Here is a 19739-nt window from a genome sequence, read left to right on the forward strand (position 1 = left end):
AAGTGTTTTAGAGTTTAATGGATGGGTGGTGAAAATCAGTGAGGGAGTTTAGGTCATCTGTCCAGAGGATGAAATATCACTGATATATTTCACATCCTGTATATCACTGGTTTTGTGGTACATTTGTCCAGAAATTCTTCTTCAAGATGGCTCATGAAGAGGTTGTAATATTGGGGAGCTACCCTAGTACCCAGGGCTTGGCAAAGTGGTGTTGCTGAATGTAAAATTGTTATGGGTAAGGATGAAATGGATGATCTTTAATGATGATATTTCAAGGTGTATTTTTTAATACAGAATTAATCCTTTATTTTTAATTCCAGTTTCCCTAGGTTGCCCAGCTGCTGAACACATTTCTGAGTAAGTTTTTATATTTGTTAACATCTAAAATGTAGTTAACTTAATTTGTATTAATTAGATATGGTCAAAAGTTGCACTATGAATATGAGCTCCTTCGAATTTCATCGTATTTGAGGCGCATGGATAAATATTCTTAGCTCTCTGCTTGTCTTCATAGTTTTAGTTCTGGATTGTATCCTAACTGGAGAGGACCTATTATCCAGGTATGGTTTGGCCTTAGACAAAATCTCTAATGAATACTACTTTCAAGATTTTTGTCCAATTTTGCAAAAATTGTTAGATTATCTGAGAGATTTTGGCACTGATCCATCCTGAACTGAAGCCTAAACTAATCTGAATCTGAACACTGCTTCAACCCATTTTTAATATTAACACTGTTTAATGAATCTTTAATGTTCTTTGTTGGGTTACAGTGAAGATTGTGATTTTTATCTGAACTAAACAAATGAGGATTTAGTTATGACATTTAGAATGAATCCGAGGTAATTTATATGATAAAGGTGTGTGCTTTTGTCACTAGTTTTCTTAGATGATGTGCAAAGAAAAAAATTTACTTTTTTTAGGGCTGTCGATTAATCGCAGTTAACTCACGTGATTAACTCAAAAAACTAATCGCGATTAAAAAAATTAATCATGATTAATCGCACTGTTAAACAATAGAATACCAATTGAAATGTATTAAATATTTTTGGATGTTTTTCTACATTTTCAAATATATTGATTTCTATTACAACCCAGAATAGAATGTGTACAGTGCTCACTTTACATTATTTTTTATTACAAATATTTGCACTGTAAACATTATGAACAAAAGAAATAGTATTTTTCAATTCACCTCATACAAGTACTGTAGTGCAATCTCTTTATCATGAAAGTTGAACTTACATGAACTTACATGGTATTCTTTTATTGTTCTATTATTATTCTGTTGTTCTATTATTGTTTAACAGCGCCATCACTAAAGCTCCTATAATACTACTAATATGCACGCCAACCTTCTGGAAGCTGGCCAATAGTTGGACACCCTGAGTAGTGTAGACACTAGTCTGCAGAACTAGTGTGTGTGAGACGTGACACTTTTGTGATCAAAGTGGCTGGCTTTGTTTGAGTGTAATTTGGTATACACGAGGCTGTCTACATTTGTATTTTTTTTTTTTTAAATTCCCATGCTCTGCTAGGGTATGATGCTCATTCCCTGTTTCTAGAAATAATCACAATAAATAGATTTTTATAGGTTTTCAAATACAAAATAAAACTAAAATTCAGTTATAGCATATATTTCCCCTGTGTGTGTGTGTGTACTTTTTGCAATGAGAGAGGTGTATTTCAATATCTGTAGTATGTTATAGAGATACTACAGTTAAGATTAAGTTAAGTTTTGCACTGAAAGAAGGGATTACTCTTTTTGTTATGTATGAAAATTACAGCACACCCTCCCCCAAATTATACCACTTCTTGAGTAAAGAAAGTTCTGAGGATTTATAAATAAATCTGTTAATTAGTTTGAGTTAAATTAATTTTAAAATGGGACCTTTAAGAAATTTTGCATCCTGTTGGCAAAACTGTTTTTGTAATGTCTGATGATCTTAATAGGAAATAACACAGACTCTTCAAATTTCCCATATAGTTAAAACTCAGTAGAATCTTATGACTAGGCTTCATTTGATGAATTTTTTCTTTTTAGAATTAGTGGCCATTCTTTGCTGCTGGGTATAACTGAAAGTTTCTTGTTTATTCTTCAACCACTGTTAATATTAAGAGAAGTCCACAAAGAACAGTTATCTCTCAAACTAGCCATCATCTCCTGTTGTTCTCAGTGTGACTCGGGCTATAGGCCTGTATCTGCACTGAGTTGCTCCTCGCAGTGCTCCTATTTACCTCTTGACAGCACAGGAAACTGCCATATTCCTAGTGGGGGAGCTGGGCTTCTCTTCAGTTGGGAACAGTGAGGTAGTCACCATTTTGAAGAGAACGCTTCTTCATGAGTTTTTCAGGAGAATGGCTTAAAGCTGTCAGAACATACTTGTGAATTTGGCCCTAAAAGATTTAAGATTGATACATTTCTTCAAATTATTGGAAACATCACATAGTAGTATTTTCTTTAGGTTTCTTGTTTAGTGTTCATGGATGAAATCTTTAATATTATAAAATCATCAGACTGGAAGGGACCTCAAGAGTTCATCTCGTCCAGTACCCTCCACTCATGGCAGGACTAAGTATTAGCTAGACCAGTGGTTCTCAAATCCGGTCTGCCGCTTGTACAGGGAAAGCCCCCGGCGGGCCGGACCGGTTTGTTTACCGGCCGCGTCTGCAGATTCGGCCGATCGCGGCTCCCAGTGGCCGCGGTTTGCCAGTCTAGGCCAATGAGGGCTGTGGGAAGTGGCGTGGGCCAAGGGGCGTGCTGGCCGCCCTTTCCGCAGCCCCCATTGGCCTGGAGCGGCAAACCGCGGCCAGTGGGAGCTGCGATCGGCCGAACCTGCAGACGCGGCGAGTAAATAAACCAGTCCGGCCCGCCGGGGGCTTTCCCTAAACAAGCGGCGGACCGGCTTTGAGAACCACTAATCTAGACCATCCTTGACAGGTGTTTGTCTAAGCTGCTCTTAAAAATCTCCAATGATGGAGATTCTATAACCTCCCTAGGCAATTTATTCCAGTGTTTAACTACCCTGACAGGAAGTTTTTCCTAATATCCATCCCAAAGTGTTTTTGCTGCAATTTAAGCCCATTGCTTCTTGTCCTATCTTCAGAGATTAACAAGAACAATTGATCTCCCTCGTCCTTGTGACAGCCTTTTATGTACTTGAAAACTGTTATCATATCCCCTCTATCTTCTCTTCTCCAGATTAAACAAACCCATCTTTTTCAATCTTCCCTCATAGGTTGTTTTCTAGACCTTTAATCATTTTTGTTGCTCTTCTCTGGACTTTCTCCAGTTTGTCCACATCTTTCCTGAAATGTGGTGTGCAGAACTGGACACAATCTTCCAGTTGAGACCTAATCAGTGTGAAGTAGAGCAGAAGAATTACTTCTCGTGTCTTGCTTACAACACTCCTGCTAATACATCCTAAAACATGCTTTTTTGCAACAGTTTCTTTTTCTTTACACTGTTGACTGGTATTTAGCTTGTGATCCACTTTAACCTCCAGATCCCTTTCTGCAGTACTCCTTTCTAGGCAGTCACTTCCCATTTTTTATGTGTGCAACTGATTGTTCCTTCCTAAGTGGATGCCACTTCATTTTTTATTGGTGTTCTTACTCACGATTAAATACTTCAGAGTATTCAAATTCCCTAACTGAAAAGAGTGGTTTTAGTGCGTCATTTATTGTACACAATCTTAACACTTGATTTACTCTGTTTTTCTCATTGTTAATTAGTTTTACATTAATATAATGCTAAGTGCTACAAAAAACAGTATGATCTTTGGTCCCCTTGAATATATATATCATTCTATATCATAAATCAGGATGTAATAAATAATCATAAATGGGTCTACATAACACTAGCAAAGTCATTATTAATACCTACCAAGGTGGTGTTATTAATAAACATAAGTTTTATGATATGTCCATAGAGAATGTTTAAAGATTATTGAAATGGTGTTTATTAACATTGTTTTTTCTTGGATTAGTCAATAGTAGAACAGCAATTAGGCTGGATGACATTAGGCTTAGTTCTGGTGTTATCTGTTTTTCATAAAATTTAAATTACTGTTTCTTATGCAAGTTATATTGCACATTGTGGAAGCAGTCATTAAGCCTCACTGAGGTCATGAATAATTTAATTCATGATTAATAACATTACTACTTGGGTCTGATAGAAACAGCACCATATGTCAGCTGATTAAAATTGACTTTAATGCAGTATCAACAAAGAAGATATAGCCACAAGCAATTTCTAAAACAAAAAGCCTTTGAAAGGTTAGATTTTATATTAAAACTGATGACTTAACAAGGTTTTGTCGGACATATGTACTACTTGCTATCTCTGCAGTAGCATTTTCTCATATAAGCACAGAAAATCAATCAGGGTGATGTTGTGATAAGCTGTTTAATTAATGTGGTTTTAGAAGTCAATACATTTAAATAATTTATAGCTGTCTAATGTATGGATTGTACTTGTGAAGATATTTTTGGGGAAGACTATCCTCTAAGTGATAGTTGAAGGTCAATTTCAACATTTTACAACATTCCAAAAAAACCCTTTATTCTTAGCTATTGGATGCAATAAATTATACAATTTAAGAAAGACATACGCAACAGTTTTGTTGTAGGAATGTTTCTGTTTAATTTCATTGTGTAGCTGTATAAGAGAAACATGTTCTAACTTTGTAAAATATAGCTACTTTTATATATAAATCTTAGGAATTTATTTGGTTAAAACAGTGATTCGGTCATAGTTTGAGAGGTTGACTGATTTGTGGGAAAGATGCATCATCTATCATCAAATAGACTTACAGCAACTATTAGCAGAACAGTATTTCTTGAAGTTTTGTGAGATTATTACTTTCCTTTTTTCCATCAATGAAATAAATGGGAAAGGGTCACACGAAACAAATTTGTGTACAACTTACTACGTGTATACAATAAATGTTTTGAGATGTTAAAATATGAAATAGATTTTAAGCCAGCTCAGATCCATTTGAACAATAAAAATAAATTTCAAGTTGCTATGGTATTTTTCTTACTGTAAGTATATTTGTCCTATTTTCATCTTTATTTTTAATATTAATAGTACAGTATGAAAACTCTGAATCTTAATTCATTATTCACTAGGTTAAAGGCAACTTCTCTCTCTCTGGTGGAGATTTCAAAGTCTGAGGTAATATTTTATTATAATGTCTATAATGGTTAACCAACTGGGAAGATACTACTTAAATACATATGTACGTACTGCTGTATAATAAGACTAGTATGTCCAGGAGATGCATTTGTTTTGAAGAATCAAGCCTTGTCCTGCATTGTCATCTGTTTTCAAATGACATAACTAAAATGTCCCTCTACTCAATGTCCTTTAAATTTGCTATATCTAGAAACTTCCAGTTGGCATTCAAATACTGATTGGACTGAAATGCCAATCTAATTAAGCCATTGTTAGTTGCCCTATGTATACTGCATAGACTTAATGGAAGTGAGAAAGTGACTTTTTAAAAAAAAAAATTGCACTCTTTGTCATAGTTAAAACAAAAAATGTTGTTTAAAAACAACAACAACAAATAAACTTCAATCATTCCTTTGCTAATCTAGACTGCTTTTCTCAGATCTGCTCACATATCTCCCCTGCTCTGTGTGGAAGGGGGTAGTTGGAGTCTATCACATATAGATTCTCATACCACCCACTCTCACTCCCTTAACGCCCTGCAGAACTTTCTCCTGTGGGTTGGGATTTGCAGAGTAATGGGCATACTTGGTGGAATAATGGACATTGTTCTCCTGTCTATCTTGTTGAGACTCTTCAGAAAAGAGAATCTGCAGTTACGGAAACCCCACTCTGCCAGTGGGTGGAGGGAAAGGCCTAGGATCTGGCACAGACCCGGTTTGTAATTAACACTTGTTTCCTGCAGAACCGTAGTGGATATACTGGGTTTGGGGACAGAAATGTGCCTCTCTTAAGGTTCTCCAGTTTTTTCTTTGTATGTTTTCATTAAATATTGTTGATACAGAATATTAAGAATGTATTTTACATGTGTATAATGGGGCCTCATGTATTCCAGGATTCAGCAGCGTGGAATTTGCTGTGGAATTCACCCAATTGCCCTGCAGAAATGTGCTCTAGAACCTCTGCTTTCATTAAAAAAAAAAAATTAAATTTCTAGCTCTTACGATTTTTTTCATAGATTCCAAGGCCAGAATGGACCTCTGTGATCATCTAGTCTGACCTCCTGTATAGTACAGGCCATAGAACTTCCCCAAATTAATTCATAGAGCATATATTTTTAGAAAAACATCCGTTCTAGATTTTAAAAGTGCCAGTGATGGAGAATCCACCATGACCCTTGGTTAATTGTTCCAGTGGTTACCTTCACTGTTAAAAATTTGCACCTTATTTCCAGTCTGATTGTCTAGCTTCAACTTCCAGGTGAAGATTGCAGAAGATGCATTACACTGAAAAAATGAACAAAGTGCAGACCATTTCTTTGAGGTTTGCAGGGAGCCTGAAGCAGCCCTCAGAAATATGACCTGCCCCTTCAGCTTCGTCAGGGCCTCTTGGATTCTGATTCTATAGCTGTGGAATTGGTTATTTTTCCCCAGTGGCATGAAATGTTTTAAATTTTGCTGCAGCCAGGTGCTCGACATTTTGTTCCATATACTGCTCTGCCTGGATCTGACTGCAGCTGTATTTTGCTCTCTAGTTTTTCCCTGTCAGGAGGAGTTAACTGGGTGATAGTGCATGCTTTCTGCTCTGTTTGATAATATTAGATAACTGGGTCAGAGACCAGAGCTGGAGTCTAATTTACAGCCTGTATCTGGGGGAACCAAAAGCATAGGCTGGCCAGTTAGGTTGCCTTGAGAACATTATAGAGAGATGAGTTGCGGAAGTTATCTATAAGCTCACCCCTTTCTAGGTAGGCATGGGTGGGGAAGGAGGTTCTGTAGCAGGCCAGCTGTACATCATCATGGGATCCGAGGCATGGAGAGTGGAGCCAAGTCACCTACAGGACATAGTGAAAAATCCATAGTTGAAGATAATCTTTGTTGGAAATAATTTTAGGTCAGTGAGTATGAGCCATCATTGTGTGGTTTTGTTTTGTTTTTTTATATGAGTGAAGGGATCAGAATGAAGGCTATTTAGAACAGATTAACATTGCCATGGAATTTGAAGATGTTTGCTGTAGAATTTGGTCTCACTGTAGCAGAGTAAACAGATCCCCATATGTCATATGTACTGTATGTTACACTGCAAAATATAGATACAAGTAGTATACAATACAAAAACAAAAAAGAAAAAACGATTTGACTAAAAAAAATCTCAATACAAATAATAGAAATTTAGGATACTTTTCTGAACATTACACATTAACAATTTTTCATTTTAAATTCAAAATCCATTTATAATTTTGAACAGTGACCATTATGAATTAAATTGCCTAATTTTATCATTTTAGGCCCTGACCCTTCATTGACCTCAATGGGGCTTTGCATGGGCTTACGGGTCTGCATTATCGCAGATACTTTTATTAAACTACTTTGGCCATTTTGAAATACCATCATTGGAGCACTCTTTTTTTACTTTTTTACAATTAGTTATTTTATACATGAAAGAATTAGCTCATTTTTATTCGCAAAAAGAAAAGGAGTACTTGTGGCACCTTAGAGAAATTGGTTAGTCTCTAAGGTGCCACAAGTACTCCTTTTCTTTTTGCGAATACAGACTAACACGGCTGTTCCTCTGAAACCTCTCATTTTTATTGTGCCTTCCAGTGCTGAAAAATCCCTTATCCTATTAAGATATGATCGTGGACAATTTGTTCTCCTATAAAGTTACCACACTAAGCACTTACAACCAGAGCCTTACAGTTTTTTCTGAGACAAATTTGTATGTCAGTCTTCCTTATTTAATACATCTCCAATAGATACTGTCCAGGAAGTCCTGTGTAATACTTTAAATTGCATTAACTTCACTTTTGTTTCCACTGATGTCAACAAATCTGTAGTTCAGTCCTGATATTCTTCCTCCAAATGAACAACTGTGGGGACTCAGTTCTGCAGACCCTACTCAAGTGAGGTGTGAGTGGGTCTACTTATATGAATAAGGGTCACAGAAACGTGTGCTAAAATGTGATCTACTTTTTCTTAACTTGGAAGACTGGTTGCAAGTGTCTGTACTAAGCTATCTACTGGATCCCTACTAACTTGCGGATCTGGGGAAATAGCAGTGTAAAATTCTTTCTGCTGCATTGCAGTATAATCAGTTGGTCATGGCTGTAAAATAAAAAAATATCATTAATTATTACAGAAAAATTCAAGACCTAGTTTGCCTGAAGGAAAAACAGAAACATCAGCTTTTGAAAGGTAAATATAAGGAACAGCTGCATCTCTTGAAATTCAAGTAGGTAAAATAACACATGTGCTGTGTTGTTTCTCAGGTAATTGGGAGAAAATATTTTGACTAGTATTTGTATACTGTTAATTTTTTCATGGTAGAAAGTAATTTTTAAATAGCAGGTGTGTATTTACTCAACAAGACATGGAACTTGGGCTATTGGGCTCCAAAATTTTTGTATTTGTTACAAGTTTTAAAGTCTTAATATTTGTAAACATACAGTCAACATTCAAAAAATAATTGCACCAAAAGACGTACAAAATACTGAAAAGAAGGATTATTTATTATGTTAATGAATATGAATAGTAAAGGTATTTTCAGGAGAAAAATAGAGGGGTAAAATTGGGGAACATGCACTGTAATTAAGTAAATGTTTTTAAAAACATCGGTATGGCTTCTGAAAAACATATTTTCACACTTGTGAAAAGATACTCTTCAAAATTTGGAGATTTTTTGTAAAGCAATATATGTGAACTTGGTGGGTAATTAATTGTAACATACAGCAATACACACATATTGCTAACATTAATTCAGACTGGTTGCATAGAAATCCGTGAATCAGTAAAATTTGGCATGAGTTGTGAAATAATGTACATTTTGTTTTGGGCAAAAGGTTGTTGGAAAAGTTCAATTTGTATAAAATGTGAATTATTACACCAAAATTATCATCCTGAAGTGGCCTATTACAGTTATTAATTTACAAAACCATGGTTCTGAAGTAGTCCTTAAAAGTTGTATGCCACAAATTTCTACCTTAATTATATTATTCTACATTGATACACATATGTAATGTCTTGTTTTTTAAAGACTGTATGTACTGTAAGCTTAATACAAAAGCCTGACAGTTACATTTCCACCCATAAAATGTTCTCTCTTGCTTTTCCCTCCTCTGGTCATACCAGAGACCACTTCTGAGGTATGTCTGATACTCTGACATTTTACTTTCACTTAAAATGCTTGCTTAATAATGGGAACTGAATGGCTCAGGTTTAGCAATGACTACAAAGTCTCTCCTTTGCTAGATCACTGGTTCAAATCCAGCCCAGGACAGTAGTAAATCATTCTAATCTTGGTACAGTAGACAATTGTGTATCATATTTAGTAGCTTCTCCCTGCCTCCCTATTTGTATTTGTTGCAAATTTCTGCTTTGTAATGACACAGCTATTCAAGTCTGAAAATAGTTCAGTGGCCTAGAGGAAAGGAGTTGATTGTTTCAGTCTAGTTCCTAGTGCACAGATCTCAACATGATGAAAACCACCACTATAGTAGTAGATTTTTAAAATATTGAAAACTGGGACAAGGCACCTCTGGTATCAATCATTTTTTAATCCTCCAAATTTTGTTGATCTGTTTGATTTTAGGCCAATATATAACATAGCATTGACTAGTTTTGTTTGTTGACAGTATCCTCCTGGCAATTGGCAGTGGTCAGGACTCCATATTGACCTTTTTAGTTTCATCAGCAGCCCTTGATACCATTGCTCAAGTCACCTTGCTCTCTCAGACTCATCAATGGTCTAGTCTTTTCCCATGTTTCACAATCCAGCCAATCGCTCCTGGCTCCATTGTCGGGCTTTTGAGTGAGAACTCAAGCATGACCATAAAACCCATTCCCTTGTTATATCTCTTCTCTCAAACAAGAGGGTTGTTTACCTTTCCTTGGGACAGACTATAGGAATCTTCCCAGAAAATCAAAAATCCCCAAATGTCCTAAATAAAACAAAGAGAAGATCAAATGAACTCATAAATGTTTCAAAAAGCAAGTATATGTAGAGTTGGTTCCCTAGTCTCCCCTAGCTAGAGCCAAATCCTTAAAATTACAAGAGAGATTTAAAAAAATAACAGCAACAACACTTCAAATTTCTAGAGTTCTATAACTCTATTTCTCTAAGCTGTTAGTCTTATACTCTCAGTGTCTCTTTAACTTACGTCAGCCCCTGATTTTGGATTCCTTTACTGTCAAGACTGGCTACTTTAGGGCCACATGTCAGCTTGCTCATTACCATAGTGTGTTCTTGGTATTCTCATCTTGACATGAATGGTTATGCAAGCATACAACTCCAGGAAGTGAATACTTATTTTCATTGTACGGTAGCCAGCTGGCTAACTGTATTTACTCAAAACCTTCCTTCTCTCTGGAAAATTGCAGTTTTTCCTCTTTTTTCCTCACATCTACAGTTAGCTGTTTCTTTACATGCCCATTTGTCAAAATAGTTAGTTTACAGGAATATTTCACAGGAGTGTGTTGGTGTTTCATTCCCTGAAATATCAGACAGAAAGCTACTCTTTTTCAGCCACAGCCTTACCAACAAATTGCATATTTATTTCTCAATACCAAATAGTATTTTTGACTTGATGTCTTAATTTGTCACAAATCACTGGGTTTTCTTGACTCATCTGCAGTCCTTGATCAGGGTAAATGGTATTGGTTTAGAGGCATTGTATGCCTTTTTATCTGAGAGGTCACCATTTGTTTTGGGTAACTAAATTCCTTTGCTGCAAGACGTCTTTTTGAGTGAATTTGCAAAATTATTTTTAATCTTACACCTTTCAATTCAACATGTATAAATAAAGTAGTGGTAAGATATATATAAATTTGTCAGTGTGCTGATGGCACACAGCTGTATCTATTTCTTCATCAGTATTAAGTGATGCATAGTCTGCCTTCCAGTGCCTGGCCAAAATTGAGCTTGGATGAAAGCAAATTCATAGGGGTTCAGTCTGGAAAAGGTGGAGAATTTGATGCTTGAGGGATATGTGAGTTTTTAAGGGCTTGGGATGATGGTTCTTGCCCATTTATTGAGGGTATATTCACATTTTAAGAGGTTCTCACTGTGGACATGTTCTTCTACTCCTGTGTGCTCTTGGACTCCCAGGTGGATCAGTATGGAGCATCTTTTTTCATCACTTTGTAGCTATAGCTGGTCCAGAATGAGGGTGCTAGCTTGTTAGGCAGTATTAGCTATAGCAAATATATTACACCATTTCCCCAGGAACTGTCATAGCTTTCATTTAACTTGTGAATACAATTATAGGATTGACTTCAATCTGTAAACCTGTACATGACTTAAGTCTTGATTATCTGAGACAGCCTTTCTTTCCTTGTTCCAGCAGTGTGGTCACGGTTAACTGGAGCAATCATGCTAAGAAACCCTAGATTTTAAGCATCAAGATACAGATGATATGGTATTGTGAATGCAGAGTCCTTAACTCTGGAACATGTTGCATCCACTAGCTCATGCAAACCTCTTTTCTCAAATCTTTCCTTGAAGAGTTGGGGTGGGGTAGGAATTTGTTTTGGGAGAAGGTCCTTTCCTTGAAGACTCTTAAACAAGAAGCAAAAATTGTATGTTACATGTTTTATGTAGAGATTTAAACATGTTACGGTGCATTTTAATAAAATGAAATATAAATTTAACCTTAATTGGCAATTTCAGTAGAAGAAGGGTTTTAATGGGTGGCTTCTTAGCCCTTGAATGAATCCCTCCAGAGTATGAGTGAAACACATTGGTATGGCAGTGTCGGGTTGCTTATGTAACAATTGGCTCTGCTGCTTCTAGTGTCTGGATAAATATCTTTTGGTTGCTGAATTCTTATCAGTTTTATATCCTGCACAAGAAAGTTCACTTTGCTTTTGTTTTTTTAATAAATATTCTTGGTTTAGCTTCTTAAGTGAAAGTAAAACTTGGAAGCAGAGCAACTTCTCAGTTTTGTAATAAGTAATACCTGGGCTAGAATAATTCTGCAGCTTTTAATCAGAATCCCCTTCTCACCCCACACCCCCCAAAAATCCCTCTTATTCTCCCTCACACATCTCATGGCTATATATCAGAGTTCAGGAATTGTTTTCAATTTAAGTTTTAGATTTTTAAAAGCTAAATTGGGAGTAATGAATGGTAGCCTTTTAAATACAAATTAAGCTTGAAAATAGTCTAACGGTAGTTCCTTCATCTTCCTTTTTAATCTGTCCATCACATTCAAAGTTTCTGGCAGTCTGGGCTTTTTTCAGATTTTAGTTTTCTTTTGGGGTGCTAGGAATTAAATAAAACTTTTTCAGCAAACTAAACCTCTGAATGGAGACCAGAATTCCCTCTCTGCGAGTATATGATGTATGTTGGTGTTCCTATAACAAATGGGAAGCAATGTTCAGAACTGTGTCCTACTTGAATCATCAACTATCAGAACCAAAAATATGACCAGATAAATTTAGGGATTAGACTTAAAAAAAATAAAAAAAAAAAAAATCTTATCTTCTCTGAGTATTTGAGAGGTTTGTATGTATGTGTTGAATTCTAAGTATGCAATTCCGTTTTTATTTGGGGAATATTGATTTCCCTGGCTATTTTAGAGCAGTGCATGTGATTTTAAAAAAAGATACAATCATACAAGGTGCAGCCAATATCTACTTTGTAAATAACACTTTCCTATGTTATGGCTTGGATTTTATTATGGAGTCCTAGAGTTTTAAGGACAGAAGGGACCACTAGATCATCTATTCTATCCTCCTGTATACCACAGGCCACCAACACCATCTAGCACTCACACATTAAACCCAACAATGGAAATGAGCCCAAACTAAATAAGACCCATAAGAGACTAAAATATTATGTGCTCCAAGCAGAGAATAGGGGCAGTCAAGGTGCACCAATGGTTGAGGCCCCTGCAATGGCAGGGAAATGATTAAATGAGATATACCCAGATAATCCTGGCAAGAGGTCTGGCAAGTTACCCACACGCTCACTCTGCAGAGGAAAGTGAAAAAAACCCAAGATCATTGCTGATCTGTCTTGGGCAGGAAATTCCATCCCAACCCTACGTATGGCGATCAGTTAGACCCTGAGCATATGAGCAAGAATCAGCCATCCGAGCACCAGACAAAGATAATGCTTGGTGCCACCTTAAAGCCCAGGCCCACCTCACCCAATGTTCCATTTCCATCAGCAGCCATTCCTGATACTTCAGAGGAAGGAGACAAGAAAAAAACCGCAAAACCTCCCAGAATACTTTGAGAGGGAATACCTTCATGGCCCCTGCTAGTGGCTGGCTGAAACCCTGAAGCATGAACTTTTAGGATCATAACGCGTAAACCAGAAGTGAACCCTGCAGCTGTTCAGCCCTGCTCCCCCCACCCCCCGATCACAAGCAACCCTATTGTACAATAGCATCAATAAATTTGTCCTGTTCTCTTAAAACTAATTTAGTTGCTTGCCCCCACTTTCCTATTGGAAGCTGTTCCAGAATGTCTGATGGTTAAAAACCGTCTTTTAATTCCCATCCTGAATTAGTTTGTGACCAGTTTATATCCATTTGTTCTTGTTCCAGTATTGTCCCTTTAGCATCAATAGCTAAACAGACTTCTATGGAAAGGTTTTCCTTGACTTGGCTTAGATAATTCAGTACCTTATATTTTGAATTAAAAGAAGTTTTACTGTGAAAAGTGATGTAAAAATGCCACCTTTTCTGGTCAGTAGGTCTGCTCCCTGTGTGAATTCAAAGCACCTACTTTAATGACAAAAACAAGTTTTTATTGCTTTGTATTCCTATTAACACTGCAGAGCCAATCAGACTAAAATGGAGTGAACTGGATTCTATTTCTTTTGCATCATCTACAGAATTATTTACTAAATTCCAATCAGTTATACCTGCATCAGTCCAGTTTAGATTATGTGATGATAGGTGTCACTGAGGGTATAATTTGAAAAAACGTTGTGTTGCACAGGTATAGCTAAGGGCCTAATTTGGCCTGAAAGATCTTTATTACTGGCGATGATTTGAAGGAAGGAAAGAACTCAGCTGTTAGATGCGAGCCTGGGTTTGCAGGGCTAGCAGTTGTGGGGGCACTTTCTACTTGATATGAAGGTCAGTAAGAGATGCCAAGTATGGAATTCTACAGTGACATTTTTAGTCACTTTGCAGAGTAGACCCATATGTTAAAACATTTTTTTATGATGGCTGAGAAATAAGTGGATATTTTTTTTCCAGCAAACAAGCAAATGACTCTTCAGAGGAAACAAAAAAAGAATGCAATGGAAATCCAACTAACAATGGCTCATCAGTTGAAAAGAGTGAGGAAAGTACATCATCAAATATGGAAAATGACTCCAGTCTAGTACTCCAAGACAACTATTCAAGAAACTCGTCATGTGAAACAGCAGTATGCTGTGTTTCAGATAATAATGATCAAGTCATAGAGGAGAAACAAAAAAAACACATTTGTAATGAAACTGAGTTGAAAATTTGCCAAAGGTCAGAAAATGCTATCTTGAATGACCAGACTAAAGAAGGTAGCTTGGATGAAACTAGGCTTGCAGCTTTGAACACTAAGGACTTAAAACTGACATTGGGTGAAGATGTTAGTTTTGAGCAGTTTTTGAGAAAAAGAGATGAACCTGAATCTGTTAGTTCTGACATTAGCGAGCAAGGCAGTATTCATTTGGAGCCTTTGACTCCATCAGAGGTACTTGAGCATGAAGCTACTGAGATCCTTCAAAAAGGTAATGTTGCACCTTCATCAAAGAAAGCTGAACTAGTTTCTGAACAAACAGATGACATTCCTAAAGGAAGCGGTCCTAGCAGAATGGAGACAACTGTAAACCAGACAGATGAGAATGAAGCAAGCTGAAATTAAACTAACTTTATTCAGTATAAAGTAGTATGCTGTATAAATTATGGTAAGAACACCATGGACCATTCGTGATGGGTATGCTTATTGATGCTGATTCAGAGTATTAAGATAGAAAAATAAAAGGGTAGATGTTGTATATGAAGAAAGCAGTTTAGTAACAAAATATTACAAAGAATAGCACATTGGCATATATCTTCAAGAGATAGGAAGAGGATATGTCTTACTAGTCTGGCACTTGAAAATGGAAAAAAATTCATTTTCACGATTTTGCCTACAATAAAGTGGTTTGTTACTCAAGAGGAAAAGATTGAGATTATTGTGTGTGAAGATAGTCTCCATGTGGAAATCTTAGAATCACAAGGATTAAGTAAATCGACTGCTGAAATAGAGCATGCTCACAACAATGGTGCATTCGCCTACTGACAGTTTGGATAAATAGAAACCTACTTTGGATTTGATGTCACATTCCTGTCTGTCAAAGCATGTAAACAGAACTAAATGAATCTATGCACCTCTGTACAGGTGTAATCTTGCCAGGTTGTAAGCTTACCTTAAACTTTCAGTGAAAGTGGAAATTACAATATATATACATATGTGTGAGATTTCTCAGTGTGCAAGCTGTGCAGATTTACCTGACGTACTAGTTGTATAAAGTAGGGCAATACTGCTCAAAGTACTGTAGCTGTTAGACCATTACAGTTGTTTTAATTTTTTATTAGTGATAGACCCATATGAATGGTCTTCAAATGAAACCAAAGTACGGTTTAATGCAGAAACTGTTTTTAAAAAATGAACTGGAAACAGACAGGCATGTATTCTGCCATTTTGTAGCTGCTGCTTGCTAACTGTTACAAAAAAGACTCAAGGGCATATAAAGCAGAGATGTATAATATGATTTTAGGACTTTTTGTAGTCTAACTTATATACAAGAAGATGGCTGCTGAAATGATTTTGGGGTGGGTTTTTTGTTTTTTGGGGGGGAGGGGTTTGCTATGTAGTTAGCAGCTAGGCATAGGAATGCATAATATGATTAACAGTAGCTTGCTTTGAAATATTAACAAAACTTCATTAAAATGCTCCATTTGAATCCTTTACTATGTGCATTTGACTCTTTCAGTTTTGTTTTTAATGACTGTTAAATGTTTTGAATAGCTATTAAAACACTGCTGTAAATATTACTTTTTTGAGTAAATATTTGCAACAATATTTGTCTTTGTGAATAATTTTACTTTCCAGGTAATTAATTTGTTTGTACAAAGCCTTTCAGTTTCTTTAAACATTTAGTTGCAGATTCCAAAAGCTATCATCTGTTCTTCTTTGATTTCATCTCAAAATTAGTGAGTTGAGAAATATTTTAATTGTTTTGAAATTTAATGACCAAGTGCCTATACATACACATTATTCCTGTTTCAATATACTGGAACAGGATATGCTGCTACTTGGAAGTTTGAACAGGAACTCTGCTGGGTCAACACTACCCAAACTGGTCCCTGTGAGGAAATTCCATTGCCTGACAATGTGGTATTAGCCGGGAATGGCAAGGGTTTAAATAATACATTGGTTTAGCAGCCTGGGCCTTGTTAATCTCTCAGTTAGGAACAATAGTCTTGCTGTGACTGAAGAAGCTCAAGACCAGCCAACTCACAAGTAAGGATGCTAGTTTAGATTATCGAGTTCTCTTGGTGCTACTTAAATATAAACAGTACTGTCAATCTCCAGCATTCCAAAATCGTGCACCAGACTCCAAAAAACATGAGACTTAATCATGATTTTGACGAATAATAAATGTTGCGTTGTTTTTGCTTGCCTTTCTGTTCTTGGAGTGTTTGGGGTCTACATTTTCACGTTTTTTTTCGTCAACCATAAGTACTAGAAACTGTTTTTAATGAAAGCTGAGGGCCTCACTTAATTGGATGATTCCAATATCTGGAGCTTCAAGAAAAACACCAAAAATTACAAGACTCGCGATACAGAAGTATTTCTTCACACAGCACACAGTCAGTCTGTGGAACTCTTTCCCAGAGAATGTTGTGAAGGTCAAGAACATAATAGGGTTCAAAAAAGAACTAGATATATTCATGGAGGATGGGACCATCAGTGGCTGTTAGCCAGGATGGTCAGGGATTGTGTCCCTACCTTTGTTTGCCAGAAGCTGGGAATGGGCTACAGGGGATGGATCACTTGATGATTATCTGTTCTATTCATTCCCTCTGGGGCATCTGGCATTGGCTACGGTCAGAAGATAGAATGCTGGGCTAGCTGGACCCATTAGGGCAGTTCTTATGTTCTTACAATAAACTTCGTGAGAGTTTGGTAATTCTGTGTGTGTGTGTGTGTATATATATATATTTTTAATAATAAAATATCTGGAAAGGCAGTTCTCTACACTGTGGACTTGTTATATCTTGTTATAACTGCTGATGTTAAAGACTATGAAGAAACAGTGGAACTGTGCAAAACAGACCCATGGTGAGTGTTCGATGGTGATAGTTCTTATGTTCTTACAATAAACTTTGTAAGAGTTTGGTAATTCTGTGTGTGTGTGTGTGTATATATATATTTTTAATAATAAAATATCTGGAAAGGCAATTCTCTATACTGTGGACTTGTTATATCTTGTTATAACTGCTGCTGTTAAAGACTATGAAGAAACAGTGGAACTGTGCAAAACAGACCCATGGTGAGTGTTTGATGGTGATAGTAGTTTTTCCACGAACAGCCTAAAGTAAACAGAGCATCCCAAAAAAAGGAGCAGTGGGGAAGTCAATCAACCAAAAGGCTTGATATGTTTGTTACTGAAGGGGAGCCTGAGCTTATTCACAGTATAGAAAACCATGAGCAGACAATCCAATTAGAGAATTTAATTGTTTTTGTTTTTGTCTGCTTCATGCAAATGGTATGACTTTAAGTTGAAACCCTGATAAACTTTGCTGTTGGAAAAGTTTATTAGTTGGTATATTGTGATACCACTATCTTTAATTAGCTAGCTATCATGCTTGTTTTTTATTATTGGACTTACTTAAGATAAATTTGTGTACAAAAGTTTGATTTAAATTACAGGAATTTGGAAAAATAAATTATGACGTCTATGAAAAGAAGAGGAAACAAAATTGTCATATTGAAAAGACCTGAGTTATTTGGAGAAAAATATATATGTACTCAAAGATATTAACATGAAAATATTGTATATATGGCTTACACAGAATTTCCATCCCTGTGGAGAATCCATTTGTGTATAGAAGGTAATACTCATCTAAGGAAAAACAAATATTTAACATTGGAACAGTAACCAAGAGGGGTGGGAGAGAGGGGAGAGAAATTTCTATGTCCTTGCAAAACAATCAAAGCACTTTTTGTCAATGGGCAACTGAGGGATACCCTGAGAGCTTCATGTGAATGGCAAGTACTGTACTATAGTACCTCTATCAGGAGAAAAGAGTGACATAGAGTTTAACTTTCTCCAGCAGTAGTAGCATGTGTTGGCTTTTCAGTAACTTAAAAATACTGACTTGGGGAGATAAAATTCCATAATGTATTTGGAATTTTTCTGTGGGGCAGTTAATTTGTTATATGATGAAGGGCACTTCATAAAATGAAAAAAATACAATATTTGATGCTTATTTCCTAGGAAGAAAAATGTAAACTTTACTTTGCTAAATTTATAAAAATCAAAGTTTGGTCACAAATAGTTCTTCTTCAAGTGATGGTCCCTATGTGTATTCCACACATGGATACGCATGCGCACCACACGCCCAAGTCCAGAATTTCTTCAAAGCAGTGTCCATTAACCAGCATGCACACAGCAGCTCTCCTCGTATTCCTGACCAAGTGTATAAGAAGCACTGTGGGTCAATGCCTCTCCAGTGCCTTCTTACCGCCACATGGCCTGAGTCAGAATCACATCCTCCTTCACTCTAAAGTTAAAAATGTTTGTAAGTAGTAGGGCTGTCAAAAAAATTAATCATGATTATTTGCATTATTAATAATAGAATACCATTTATTTAAATATTTTGGATGTTTTCTACATTTTCAAATATATTGATTTCGGTTACAACATAGAATACAAAGTGTACAGTGCTCACTTTATATTTATATGTAGTATGATTACAAGTATTTACACTGTAAAAAAACAAAATGAATAGTATTTTTCAATTCACCTAATACAAGTACTGTAGTGCAGTCTCTATCATGAAAGTTGAACTTACAAATGTAGAATTATGTACAAAAAATAACTGCATTCAAAAATAAAACAATGTAAAACTTTAGAGCCTACAAGTCCATTCAGTCCTATTTCTTGTTCAGCCAATCTCTCAGACAAATAAGTTTGTTTACATTTGCAGGAGATAATGCTGCTTGCTTTTTGTTCACGTCACCTGAAAGTGAGAACAGACGTTCGCATGGCACTATTGCAGCCGGCAATATCTTCACTAAAGTAGTTTGTGGTTAGTATAGAGTAGTTTTCTATCCCTGAGCAGGGGAAATCCTCCCTGGTTCCTGGACTATGCCCAGAGGTCTGGGATTCAAGGATTGTGTCTCCTGCCCTCACTCTTTCTCCATCAGTGATGAGCATCAGTAGTGCCTATGCTGTTTGGGTGAGGTACATATCTCTGCAAAGTGCAGTATTTGTTGATCCTTTACACCCAGAATTCGACTGAGAAAGTTCCTGTTAGAGGAGGCCCTGCAGGATCCGGGACTGGGAGACTCCCTGTACATCA

The 19739-nt window shown here is 36.4% G+C and overlaps 1 protein-coding gene across 6 annotated transcripts in view; it reads left to right on the plus strand.

Moving 5' to 3' along the window:
• ZNF280D (zinc finger protein 280D) overlaps positions 1–16230 on the plus strand; it is a 79523-nt gene extending 63293 nt beyond the window's left edge. For 5 of the 6 annotated variants that reach the window (XM_075133057.1, XM_048866181.2, XM_048866184.2 and 2 more), the window contains 4 exons: positions 321–357; positions 5131–5176; positions 8312–8367; positions 14382–16230. In XM_075133057.1, the coding sequence (XP_074989158.1) occupies positions 321–357; positions 5131–5176; positions 8312–8367; positions 14382–15021 (779 nt within the window). In that variant the 3' untranslated portion in view covers positions 15022–16230. Of the gene's footprint in view, positions 1–320; positions 358–5130; positions 5177–6068; positions 7067–8311; positions 8368–14381 lie in introns of those variants that run through there. The other variant, XM_075133058.1, reaches the window with a different exon arrangement.
• Positions 16231–19739: the final 3509 nt, after the last annotated feature.

This window comes from Caretta caretta, chromosome 10 (assembly GCF_965140235.1).
Source record: "Caretta caretta isolate rCarCar2 chromosome 10, rCarCar1.hap1, whole genome shotgun sequence".
Taxonomy (NCBI): domain Eukaryota; kingdom Metazoa; phylum Chordata; order Testudines; family Cheloniidae; genus Caretta; species Caretta caretta.